At 41.7% G+C, this 13689-nt stretch overlaps 1 protein-coding gene across 4 annotated transcripts in view; it reads left to right on the top strand.

Moving 5' to 3' along the window:
• Positions 1–13689, top strand: part of LOC131465535 (phosphatase and actin regulator 1-like) — a 44218-nt gene that overhangs the window by 13312 nt on the left and 17217 nt on the right. For 2 of the 4 annotated variants that reach the window (XM_058638317.1, XM_058638326.1), the window contains exon 2: positions 9591–9755. In XM_058638317.1, coding sequence (XP_058494300.1) covers positions 9591–9755 — 165 coding nt within the window. Of the gene's footprint in view, positions 1–5281; positions 5960–9590; positions 9756–13689 lie in introns of those variants that run through there. The other 2 variants (XM_058638297.1, XM_058638307.1) reach the window with 2 other exon arrangements.

Consider the following 13689-nt stretch of genomic DNA (forward strand, 5'->3'; position numbering starts at 1 on the left):
GACTATCTGACACTCGTTTCTTTAACGCCCTCCTTACAAATGTTTTTACGGTAAAAAGCCTGTGAACCAGTGAGTCAAGCTGATTTGTTAGGGTGTCGACATCCGGTTTTCAAAATAAAAACACCGAGAGCGCCGAGTATGTGCTCTGAATGGGATAAATAATGAAAATCATCACAGCTTCAATTTCATAGGCCTGATAACTGAACTTTAAACAACTGTATAAAGAGAGTTCTCCATAAGTCCTGAACAAGATTGATATTGTCATGTTTAGCACAGTGATGTCTACTAGCACTGGAAATCAGACATTTCTACATGACAGTTTTAGAGACATTTCAAGTCAAAAGTCCCACATTAGCACTTTTTAACCTTAAGAAAACTCTAACAAAACAGATGTATTGAAAACACAGAAAACGTTGTACTCAGGACATCTATGACTTACCGGAGAGTAAGTTTGAAAAATTAAAAGTTAATCGAAGAAATTATCAAATTTGAGATTTTTGCTCTGGAAAAAACATAAAAAAAGTCCCACATTTACATAGGTTAATGAATTACTTTAATTATTATTCAAAATTAAATGTTCCACATTGGCACAAAAATGACTTTAAGTTGTTGAAAAAAATAACTAATAATAAAAATTATGAAGGAAAGTGAATGTGTTTTTATTATTTCTCAAAGTTGATCTTTTTCTTTTTTTTTCTAAAAAGTGCCAATGTGGGAATTTTACATGAAATGTCTCTATATAAATGTCTGATATCCAGTACACTAGTTAATATCAATGTGCTCAAGTCCAGTTATTAGATCTCTGAAACTTTTTTTTTTCCATTCAAAGATGTGCTTTCAAACGTGAACTCAGTTACTGCGCTCTTGGTGTTTTATTTTGAAAAGCGGTTGTTGATATCCTTACAAATCAGTTTAATTCATTGCAGGCTTTTTACCGTATAAACCTTTGTAAGGAGGGCGTCAAAAGTCAGCGTCAGTACATCTGTGAGAAAAGGACATGGATTAAGGCACATTTTCCCCTTACATTTAATTTATAGAAAAAGATTTACATTGTATAAACCTAAATAATCTGAAACAAACCCCAAATCCCCCAGTTTACAAATTAAATCAACATATAGTTTGACACAGTGCAAAAAAATATTCAAATTCTCCTTTATTTGTGTAACTTCTTTTTGTCTGCTCTTCCAGTTAAGTTGCTTATTTTCTCTTAAAAAAACATGTTAGAGAAAACTTTTAAACATCAGTAGGTTACAAACTGTAGGTTTTTAAAGCAAACACACATTCAGTTATGTGACAAAATATATGTACAAGCTGCCTTTAATGTATTCAATATTTGTTTTAAAGTTGTTTGTTTTACATTGTGCTATTCAGGAAACCCCACACTAGATGGCGGCTTTGTAACATTTTGAATATGTTAAGCAGCAGCAGCAGCAGCAGCTCTGCAGTAAGGCAAATACAGTAGCAAAGACCATGTATATATTATTATGCTTATTATGTTATTTCATTACATGTTCATTATTTTGGTCTGTCTTTTTGTTCTGTTTAGCACAGTTGTTGCGATACACACAATTATAATCTAAGAAGAGAAATCCTCTAAAGAATGTGAATACCACTTGAAAATAAATATACCATGAGCACTGGTATTTGCCATTTTTCAATCAGAAACAGGTGAAACTATCAAAAGACATTTACATAACAACAATAATAATAATAATAATAATAATAATAATCATAGAGAGACATATGATATGGACATGGCTTTTTAAATTTCTCATAAATACACATATGCTGTGTGTTATTCATTCCTGGTACATTGTGGTTCTGCAGGTAATAGAAAACAGGAAACACGTTGAGACTGTGTGAGACAGATAAGAGGAGAAGGAGGACAGACAGGCAGGAGTGAAATTTAACAAGCTGTCATCTCTTTACAGCTTTCTGTGAGTGAAGTCTCAGGCATTTCGACCCACAATCCCTCACACCACTCGCCGTAATGAGCATTCCTGTTGTCTGCCAAGCAGAATATTAACATTGATATTCACAGTGACTGCTAATGAAAGGTGTCAACACACACACACACAAGTGTTTATTTTCTTTGACATCTGTTTGCCTCTTGTTCTGTGTCCTTCTCTTCAAAACGAATACATCACTTTCCTCCATCTGAAGTGTTGCAGTCTGCAGACTTTATATAATCACGTTGCATTGCTCTGCTGCCTGAGCTTATTGCTAAAGGAGGATACAGTGACTGTAGTTTAAAATACACACACACACAGAGAGTGAGGAATGGTGCTCCTTAAAATAAGCATATAATTATCATTTAACAGCAAATAAGCACCCCTACTTTTACCTTCCCTAATTTCATATTGTGCCGTGTCTGTGTCTATAAAGACAGATAATAACGCAGAGGGAGAGCGACAGATGGGAAGAGACAGAGAGATACAAGGAGAACTGGAACAGCAGATTTGTGGTGACAGGCTGCTCAGTCGGAAGTTGTAAGATTGTTTCGCCTAAAAGCTGCAACCACTTCCAAGGAAACCAGTTCAAACCAGAATCCTTAAAAAAAAAAAAAGAAAGAAATATGTCTACTGTATTTCAAGCAAAATGTCTGCTCGAGAATAAATGCTTTTTTAGACACACACACACACACACACACACACACAAAACCATCTAATGAAGTGTCATGGCAACAACACTGTGTGAAAGCATGTGAGTCACAGAGGATCAGCAAATGCATCTCAGGCTGAGGAGTTGACTTCACCAGCTTCAGCTTATTGAGACAGTTTGCGTCGGGAATGTTTTCAACCCACGGGAATTTTGAAGACACCCCCCCCCCTCCCCCGCTGATCCCAGTTTAATCTGGATGAGGCAAAGTTTCATGTAAGGATCCACAGACGGCGTGTTTGAAAGCAGTTCAATGAGATTTGTCACACACAAATCTCATTGAACTGCAGTTGACTAACAACACACTACAACACATTATCACAATGGAATTATTTCTGTGGTCAGGACTAGGGGTAAAAAAAAAACACCTAGACACTATATGTATGATCTTTTTTACCTCAGGAAACATGCTGACATTGATAATAGACCGTGAGAATACATTTGTCGTATTTAACGTCAATCTCCTCATTATTATTGCTATTAGTGTTATTTATTTATTCCCTGATTGCACTGCCTGACACAGCACTTACATAACCACATTGCCACATGTGACCGTTCTCCTTTGCAGTCAAACAAACAACTAGTGTTGTAGCTTTAATTTGTGAGAATGCTCTCGACTATGTTTCCCTTCCAGTTGCTGCACAATATATAGGGAGAGAAAAAGTCAAGGGACGATCACATTTGGCACATTTGAGGGACATCTTTAGAAAGCTACATATAGAATACAGAATCATATGAAGAGAGAGTGGCTATGACTCTCAGTGATGCTGCAAAGACTAAACTCACTCACTCTCTCTCTCACACCCAGTCACAATTTATTGTATCATTTCCTTTTTGTTCCTTAACCTCTGTCCCTCTGTTGCAAGGACATAAAAATAATATCTCTCAATTGCAACAGTTACAACAAAAACAGGTATATTAACAAAAGAGACAGAGAGACAACTGCATCATCACACCCTGGTGGTAGTAAATCAACTGCCTCTGTCCCTCATTCCAGAGAGAGGACACTGAAGGAACATCAAAAGATGCTCACTACAGGCCCACAACCATTCAGCTCTCTGTAGGAAATGTGAGTGGAAATGCCGTAGGGCTCTGTTATCTTCTCCAGTGATTAACGCCTAATTAACACGGCCATCAATGTGCACAGCGACCTTCAGGGATCAACTGCTGTTTGGAGTTTGGGATTTACAAAATAGGGAATACTCGATGCTTCTCGGTTACTTCACAGGGCTGAAGCGCTGAGCTGTCTGATCTCTGATGAAGGTCCCATCGCTGTTTGTCTTTTCTTTGATTCAAATTCTCTCAGCTCTTGTATGTTTTTATGCTCAAATTAGACGGATGGATTTTTTTTGTTTGTTCTCCATGGCATACAGTAGCTGTATATGGCTTTACTCGGCTGTCATTTATGGATTAAGTCACATTAGTTGATTATTAATATGTGTGTAAAAGCTAAACTTTAAAAATCCAGTGGGTAACCAATTTGAGTCGGACTAAGACAATACTTTTTACCCTTTCTTAATGTCATGTAAACACATTAGTCCGACTAAAATCGAGCTAGTCTTAGTTGGACTACCATACCTGGATAATGCGATTCATAGTTCCATTTCTCCAGGATTCTCTGGAACACTGTGCTCACAGGTGTCCCGGGATATCATTAAACACCACCATGACTGCACCCTTTGACCCGGAAGTAGAAGGAGATGACAAATAAACTGCAGTACTGTTGCCGGAACTCATACAGCGGCGGCGTCTTGAGCCAGGCTCGATCTAATCTGTATCACGGTTAGCATGTACAGCAGGTACGAAAGGGACAGAACTGTCTGTGGCGTAAAGGTCAGCAGGAAACTGATTCACCACGCACTAGCTTATAAAGTTTAAGTTTATAAGGGGACCAGCCCTTTTTAGCCAGGTGGGGATTTGAACCAGCAACCCTCTGGTTACAAGTCAAGTTTCCTTTCCACTTGGCCACGGGCTATATACAGAGAGATACAGCGCCACCTATGGAGGCAGAGTTAGACGTACATGGCCAATACATGTACACCTCCTTCGCATGTATACTAGCAGTTTCAGAGAACCAGGGACAATTTCTTAACTTAAATTTAACTGCCATCATCATCTGACAATACTTTGAATGTAAAAACCTACGCACTACAGCTTTAATAAATAATATGGTACACACTGAAAGTAGATACAATCCCCTAATAAGTAACACAATTCATTCATTTTCTACTCTTTCAGCAAAAATGCTGTAATTCTTTTGTTAATATTTTAACTGTTCTAAGCGCTGAGGTTCCACAGGGCTCCTGTCTTGATCCACTCTTCTTTACATTAGGTCTAGACCACAACTATCTTACTTATGAAACTTATACAATTGTCAGGTTGCACAATTCCATTGTATAAAATAAATATTTTCGACCATTGCTGCATTTCTTTATTCCTTCTATGAATTGATTTACATAAAATATTCCTGGTTTAATACACTGTACTTTGTAAAAAATGAATATTCATTAAAAAAAAAAGAAAGTGAAAACAATATGAAAGAGCAACTTTCTCCACACCCACATTGGCCTATTAGAAGAGCACACTGCGCAGCCAATCACAGACACTCACTGCTCGGCTCCACTAATCGCGGATTAGCTTTAACCGACTGCAGTGTGCAGCTCAGGGAGGGAGAGGCTGCCACTGCCATTCACTACTCACCCTCCGTTTTATTATTAGCTCTCTTGGATTCAGCAGCAGCAGAGGTGGCTGTAGCTGCAGCCTGCAGGCTTCATATTGGGATCTCAGGTAAAGGTGTGGGAGTATAGAACGACAGATTGTGGCTCAGTGGTCGTGGACGCTGTGTGTGTGTGTGTGTGTGCGTGTGCGTGCGCAGTGGACAGGTATAGGACTCAATTGATGGCCCTTTAATTCCAACCTACACACCGCGCGCGCGGAGGCACTGCTTCGTTTTGAAAAGGAAAAAAAAAAAAAATGTTCAAGACGGCCAATTACCCGACGGTGGATCCTGCGCCCACCATCATGCACGGCACTTGGTTTTCCACGGGCTGCCGAGAGAGCGTGCCCGTGGCGGTGGAGAAACCTCGGAAGAAGCCGTTCAGCCTGGTCAAAATCATGTCCCTGAGCAGCAAGAAAGGCCACGGCCAGTATCCGCACCAGCACCACCAGCAGCAGCACCACCAGCAGCAGCAGCAGCACCACCACCACCACCACAACATGCCCTTTTCCATCCATTGTCACATCGGGAAAGAGATCAAGCACATTTGCAGCAATTGCAGCCGCGGGAACGACACGCAGGACGGTGAGTATTTCTACTCGACACTATAGTGGCATGTGTGTGTGTGGTTGCGCCCATAAAGTCGCCTTGCGGCACAGCCGTCATGCACCACGGAGTGCTCATCGTGGCCATGCCTCCGTGTGCTGCTCTGCCTGCGCGTTTGGCCGGTGGATCATGCGCTCCATCCCTGCGTGCGTCTGCTGGTGTCATAATGTCCTGCAGCTCAGTGGGTCGATGTGTCTCTGTGGGCTGTAGTAATCTGAATAACAACTTCCCATATGTGCTCGTGCTCAGACTTGAGCTGCTGCTGCTGCTGCTTGTTGGTTATATTTTATATTTTCATCACAAAAACCCGGAAGGAACGTGTCTTTGTGTCCCCTCAACTGTTTCGCCTATGGATGGGTGTCATTAAAAAGGCATGGGAGTCTGCAGGCTGTTTGCACTAAGCCATTTCCACTTAAGTGTCATTACATCACCACTCAGCCATCTTGGTGTACAAACAAGTGTTTTTAATTAAAAGCAGACCCATCAGTTGGTTGTGTTGCAGTGAATGGAGGCTATGTGTAACACAGTATGGAAGGAAGGCTATAGTTTGATGACTTTCTACCTTTTTACCCTTCTTTGTTGATTGAGCTTTGCTTGGATTGTTGACAATATTTGCATCGCACTCCCACATTGTAGTTACTCTGGTTTGATGATTTCTATTGCACCAATATTCACTTTAAACCAAAATATGCATTGCTTTTTAAAAAAGGAACACACCCCCTTCTTGTCTATACAGTGCTAAAAGGATTGCATTTCCTCTGTTTTTAATTAAAAAGGTAGTCCCATCAGTTGTTAGCATTCCAGAAAATGATGAAGAATAAAGGATATTGTATAGTGTGTCAGAGTTGCCACATTTCAGTTTTCAGTCACTCTGTGTTGACACATGAAAGAGAATCTTCCACATTTTTGCTTTATCAATGGAGCAAATGATAAAAGAGTTACATCATAATTGTCGGGGTTCTGGTTTGGGGATTTCAGCTTGGAAGTCATTTTTGTTCAAACCGTAGGGGGTAAGATCTCTTGTGCTTTTTAATTAAAACCAATCCCATCAGTTACTTACATCGCATTAGAGTCAGAGTGTATGAACACCACGTTTCACAATCACTCACCAATGATACTTCTCTACCTTCTCTCACCCTCTATTCCCCCTTTCCACCAATCATGACTTGCACACTTTTCTTTATTTCACCCACATGACAGTGATGTGTTATGAATGAAGTGTTTGACGTGGTAACGATGCTCAGTTGCGCATTTTTCCCTATTTACATTACTAGAGGACTAAAGTATTGGCGATTCAGCTAGCTTGGATTTGATCCCTTGTCCTGCTGTCTTCAGCAAATAAACTCATTTCTGTATTCATTCAGCTGTGACTTAGTTTAGAGGTATTTATAGAGTGGGTGGTGGCAGGAATGCAAAGATGGCTGGCTCTGACTCCGAGGCACCGGAGCATCCAAGTAATGGTCCATGGGAGTGATTTCCCCTGCATTACAGTCACATGATTTATCAAGCTGTCCTGAGAGGCACGGAGGAGTTGACTGGCGTGTAATACACCGTGATACAGTATCTAATGTGACATAATTATTGAGAAACAGCAACTGAGAACATGCCGATGCAATATGTGGACAAAACATGCTGTGATAGAGGTCACTTCGTACACACTGGAGCACCACGGGTTTGTTGCTTAGGCTACGGGAAACTATACTTTTTCTGCATTGTTTTGTACGGGAAGAATCATATCTGTTTTATTATAATGTGACAAATGACATGTTCGGTGATCTATAATCTGTTGCATTACTAGAATATGGGTATTTTTGAAAAATTCTGCTTCCCAACCTCGGTTTCCCCTGAATTGAGAAATATCTTCATTCTTTGTTTTGTTACGTGCCCCCCAGTGACACTTGGTCTGAGCCTTGGACAGAGGCTTGAAACACTTTTTAGACCCACTCGTAGGGGGACGGGACCTCATTCTTTGCTAACAGTTACACTAACAGGTGTCAAGTGTCACTGGTGGGCACGTAACAGAGACAAGAATGAAGATATTTCTCAATTCAGGGCAAACGGAGGTTGGGAAGCAGTATTTTCCAAAAATACTACCCCTATTCTAGTAATACAAAGCTACATGCAAATCGGTGAAGTATTTTTTATCATCACTCACTCTGTTTGATTGTAAGGAATAATTGGAAATGTCTGCATGTTTGCCACACAGCAATCAAAGCGGACATTCGGTATTTGATTTCCATGCCGTATGGGAAATGAAAGCAAACCAGTGTCTGTCTAAAAAATGAAAAAAAGTAAAGTAGATTTCATGCAATCACAAAACGTTCATGCGATCACAAAAACTCTGGTTTCATGCTATGACTTCAATGAAAAATCTTAGACCTGGTCGTCTGTTTACTGTGAGCAAGGGAAATAATACAAAAAAACAGACGCTGAGAGAAGAGGGTAAAAGAGGGAAGGAGGGACAAATGGAAGCAAAACACCAAGAACCAGAAAACAATGGAAGAAGATTTATGAAGTATTGGATGATTAAATGCAGGAGAACGGCAGTAATGGATGCAAACTGCCCTAAAACACCACTATTAGCTCACAAACGCTCGCTTTAAAGCTGTTTAAAAAACGGTTAAATCTGAGTCGGGTGTCGTTTTGATACACTCTGTGATCAGCCTGCAGCTGACATCTTAGTCTGTTAGAACACAGTCTATTCTAACGTTCCCCCAAGACTTGGATAAGAATGAAGCAGGAAACAGCTGATCCTTTTTATGTTGCTTTACTCCAGTGTAAACACTTACAAAAGTGATACGTGGTTCTGGAATGAACCAAAACCACAACAACCATCAACATACAGCTCTCACTATGCTTGACCACAGCACACAACCTGAACATAGTGACCTAATTATCATAGTGTAACATTACTGTATATGGAACATCAACATGATATGATATCACATCTATGGAACTGACAACAAAGAAGTAGTCCGTGGCCTTGCTGTAACATAAATGACCATTTAAACCATCAGCTGTGATGACTAACACTGCTAGAAGTACACACTCAAGCACCAGATACAATCTCAACGAGCAGATTTATAAACAGACAAATGAGTGAGCGCGGCAGCACCCCTAGTGGCTGGATCTGCTTAAATCACCTGCTCTGTCATACAATCTTCAGAAGAGTAAGAATGCTCACTGACCGTTTTATCAGAGCAAAATTCTGATTTTGCTTTTGCGGTCCGATTTAGTAATTGAAGGTCTAAAAGGTTTTGTGCTTTGTGAATATTTGATAAGGAGCGGATAGATTCCCTCTTAATGAGGTGTTTATCAGTTTGTTTAGTGTGTCTTGGCAAGCGCAAGTCAACCACTCAGTGTGATGGAGCCTCAGACAGTACTCGGGAGTGGAATGCTATCTGATATTGAGGTTTGTTTATCACCTCGCAAACCTCATGCAGTTTCCGAGGGAATACTGGCACCGGTTCTTTTCTCTTGTGCTCGGATCTTCGTAATCAAAAGTCTGTGATGCATTAACTGCTCCCTCTCCTGTGTCATTACCGTCATATCACCACATTTGGACCCTCCAACCTAAACTAAGACCTTTTTTTTTTCCTTCCCCATACAGCTGAGGAAATAGAGAGGCTGGCCGCCATGCGCTCCGAGTCCTTGCTCTCCGGCACTCACACTCCACCCATCCGTAATCGGAGCAAGTTTGCCACTCTGGGACGTCTCCTGAAGCCGTGGAAGTGGAGGAAGAAGAAGAGTGAGAAGTTCAAGCAGACCTCTGCTGGTACGTAGCTTCATTTTTTTGTTAATTTAATGTTAATGCAAACACTGGGCGCGGTATAAACCCTGGAGAGAGAGTCTGTGGATATCCTTTGGTCAAAAGCGAAATAAATATATTAAGCTTTATTCTCCAGGGTGATTGCAAATGCAGCAAATTGATTCAGGGAAAGTGCAGAGTTTGAGTTTTGTGTGTTGAGTTCACTTTGGAGTTCCTTTTGATCCTGCAGCCTGGTGTTGTCACGGGCGCGTGAAGGACACGCTCTCTTCAGAAGTGGCTTTATCTATTTATTTGCCTTGGATTCTGCTGCCAGCATGGTGGTCAGGAGGAGGAGGAGGAGGAGGAGGCATTTAGTCCGACTGCTTCTTCATCTCTGGTTGTTCTTGCTCTTCCTGAATGTGGTTTGAACAGGACAGGACGTTCTTATTCCATGTGTGTGAATCATTCTCGGTCTGATCTGATCATGTTTGCGGTGACTTGAGACGACCTCGCCGGTGTGTTCTGTGAGCGCTGGGAATAATGTGTCCTCTTGTTATCGCCATTGCTTTTCACAAGCCCAAAATATGCATTTGACTGTCTGGCTGATATTATTTGACCATTCCCTCTTGAGTTTCTTGCCCACTGGTCCGCTGGTGCTGGTGCAGCTTCCCACAACGTTAAGTTAAAAGATGAGCACAAAAGCGATATGAAATCTGTAGAGTGTCTGTCGATTGCACGCCCTGTGATAACAGCATCTGTCCTGCCGAAGTCAGAGACAATAGCCAAGTACTCGGCAACAAAGGGGCCTTTTTTGTGTTACAATGGAGTCAATGCACAGTGGTGCTGTGTGTAAAAGCTCTCTCTTCATTGCTTTTGTCATCCACTTGTTTTGTACTAACATAATGCCGCTCTCTCCAAATAATTCGCCAAGCCAGCTATTGTTCTGTTCAGTCCATTTTGATGGCGGCCAGCGTTTGGATCTGATTATGTCACCGGGACGCCGGAGCTGGCGTTGTGTTCATGATAAATAACCATAAGCTTTATTTATAGATCACTTTTTTTTTTTCCCATTTCCATTACAAAGGGCTTCACAACATCAAAGGATAAAAAAGACGAGACGAATCCATTTGAAATGAAACGAGTTAAAACATTTCTTGACGGTGTGAGTTGCGAGCGCACACTTTCTGCTGCTTCTTTTGGCGCTGAAATACTGCACAATGAGCATCCGTCGTTCAACACGTCAGCGCGAGGCGTGACGTGTGCGACCCCAGTGTGAGGTCATCTCTAGTTTCTACTTGTGGGCGGAGTTGCAGTCGTGAAAGTGGCTCAAATGCTCGGGGTGGTGGCGGCGGCTCTTCAGTCGCAGCACCAGCACCAGCACCAGCGTAGCCACAACAACAGCTATGCCCATACTGTCACATCAATTCCAGGATGAAATGCAATGAACCCCATTTCTTTGAAGACTCAAATAAGCGAAATGGGGCCGCACAGGCATCAAATTCAGTGTCGTGTATTCAAATGACAGGAAGTGGCTCAGGGAGTTTTTTTTGGTGGTTGATACGATCAAGTTGTCGGGTAATCTCTTCCTTAATCTGGTTTGAACCACGGGTCTAACGTTATGAATGGATCTCTAGACAACTGTGGAACAGAGATACGACTCTTAATTCAGTTTTTCATACTCGGAAAGTAACTCTCCATATCGATGCTACTTATCACAGGAAAGATAGCACAGTTTACATAACCACCAGTGCTTTTCCAGCCCTTTAATTGTGATGAAAATTCAGTTTATCTCATCCAGGGAACAATATTGATCTTGGTTGACCTGTTGTCCCGCTATTGATCTGTGTTTTTATTTTTTTATTTATTTTTGGAACACTGCACATGCATTTGCCCTCATTTAACTACCTTCGCCAAGCAGGTTGTTTTTTTGGCTGTTTGTCTCTGTGACAGTGAGCGGGTTTTATGCACAAAGTAAAGGACAAGTGTGGGTGACATCTTCTGGGGATGTACTGTAGGTGATGGCCCAAGAAAGAAATGATTTAGAATTTGGTGGTTCAAAATACTGGATCCGGATTGAGGATTGCCGGATATCCTTAAATAGGATGGACTTGGTTTATAAGTGCTGCAACATGCAGTATGACCGATGTGTAAGAATGATCTAATGGCAGATTGGAACAAAAGGGCGACTCCTTGTTCAGCCCTTCCTTTTGCAGGTTTATCGGGGAACTATGATGGTCTCCGAATGCTCGAAAGGATCTTGTCCTTTTGTTTGCGTTAGTCGTGAGCTTCCACTTCGCATGCTCTGGCTGCTGTAGAAACACGGTGGCCTTGGTAAAGCAAGGCCCTGAAATCCATATGAATTACTGTAAGGCCATATAATGTATTTCAAAGCAATCATGCACTCTTACACACATAGTTGTGGGTCGCCTATAAACCTCCTATGTTTTACACACTGGACTTTTAACATAATGTCGATAGCCCAAGCCTGTCTGTATGAAATCTCCGCCAGTTATTGTTGCATAATTACCACCGTGTGCGCCGTACAGTGGCGGTTTCCAATGATCACGTCTCATGAAGGCAAAGATGATGGTCTGTGATCCTGGACTCAAAGGTCCCCCCGCGCACCCACCCTCTCGTCGCTGCGTTGGGGTCTGCAGAGCTTCACTGTTGATCATGTTTCCCCGTGTCAGCGGGGAGCAGACCAGCCACTGGGGATACAGATGTTGTTGCTGATAATTGGACGGTGAGCGCAGTCGAGGAGGATTATGAATGTGTGTGTGTGTGATATTAAGCACATGAGGGCCAGCTCTGTGGGAGGGGGGGGGACGTCTTTTCATGCTCTCCTATCATACCCGGGGAGAGATGGTACTAGTCAGTGATTCTTCAAAATTTGTCTACGGGAACAGCGGTCGTTTTAAAGGCTCTGTGCGTTTTGCAAAATCATTGCAGATTCCGCACCTGTCCAGTTATTGCACGGAGAAGAAAGCGAAGGTCATATTATACGAAGCCGCCGCGTTCACATTCTGATGTGTTAATCTGAAAGCTGAAACGTTATGATACAGCCAGGCTGAGGGTAACTGCCTCAGTTAAAGCTTCCACTTTGAGCTACTGAGCCTCAGGGTTGGTGGGATGTGTTCTGAATATGTGGGTCACACAGTGGAATATATTTTCTCCCCCTCTCAAAAAAACCCCCCCAAAAAAAACTAAGCACAGTGTTCTCAGATCAATATAGACTGTATTTTAGATATGCCAGTTTAATTTAATATGCTCTCAGCTAATATTCCCTGGTGAGAGTCTGATCTTCTCATCTTGGCACAGATTGTGCGGCTGCAGTGTTGGGCTGCGATGACACGCCGATGGCAGCCCCAACACAGGCCGTGCGAAATCCGACTTTGATGATACCGGAGGGGGGTGACTTACAGGACGGCGGCGTCCGATTTTTCATACTCGGATATGACTTAGTGCAAGCTGACAGCTGCTAATTTACTTCTCTGATGACCCAGTCAATCAGCCTCACAAGGCTTTCCTTATGAAGTGAGCACTCATTTCAATAAATGTTAAACAAAATTGTGTATTTTGCAGTTTCATTACAGGTTAACCGATTTCCTCTCTAGTTTGAAGCACACACACACAAAAAAAAATCTTTTCATAACGGCTTCGAAGTTCATTCCATTGTGTAACTGTGTACACCCCGTGACGGTTATGTCATAAAGCTTTGAGTAATTACTTTTCATTTTGGGTGAAACGTCGGCTTAATCCGTGAGCTTATTATTACAGCACTGTCAGTTTAATGTTGACCTGTAGCCGTGGGTTTCCCCCCCTCTTAAATATGCTGATGTCTCATAGAGAGATTGGTCTTTTTTTTGTTTGTTTTTGTTTTGCCACATTCAACAATCATCATTTCTACTTTATTAGATAAAAATCTGTATTTGATAGCGAGTGAGAGTGTCAGGAAATGAGA

Source organism: Solea solea, chromosome 1 (assembly GCF_958295425.1).
Source record: "Solea solea chromosome 1, fSolSol10.1, whole genome shotgun sequence".
Classification (NCBI taxonomy): Eukaryota; Metazoa; Chordata; class Actinopteri; order Pleuronectiformes; family Soleidae; genus Solea; species Solea solea.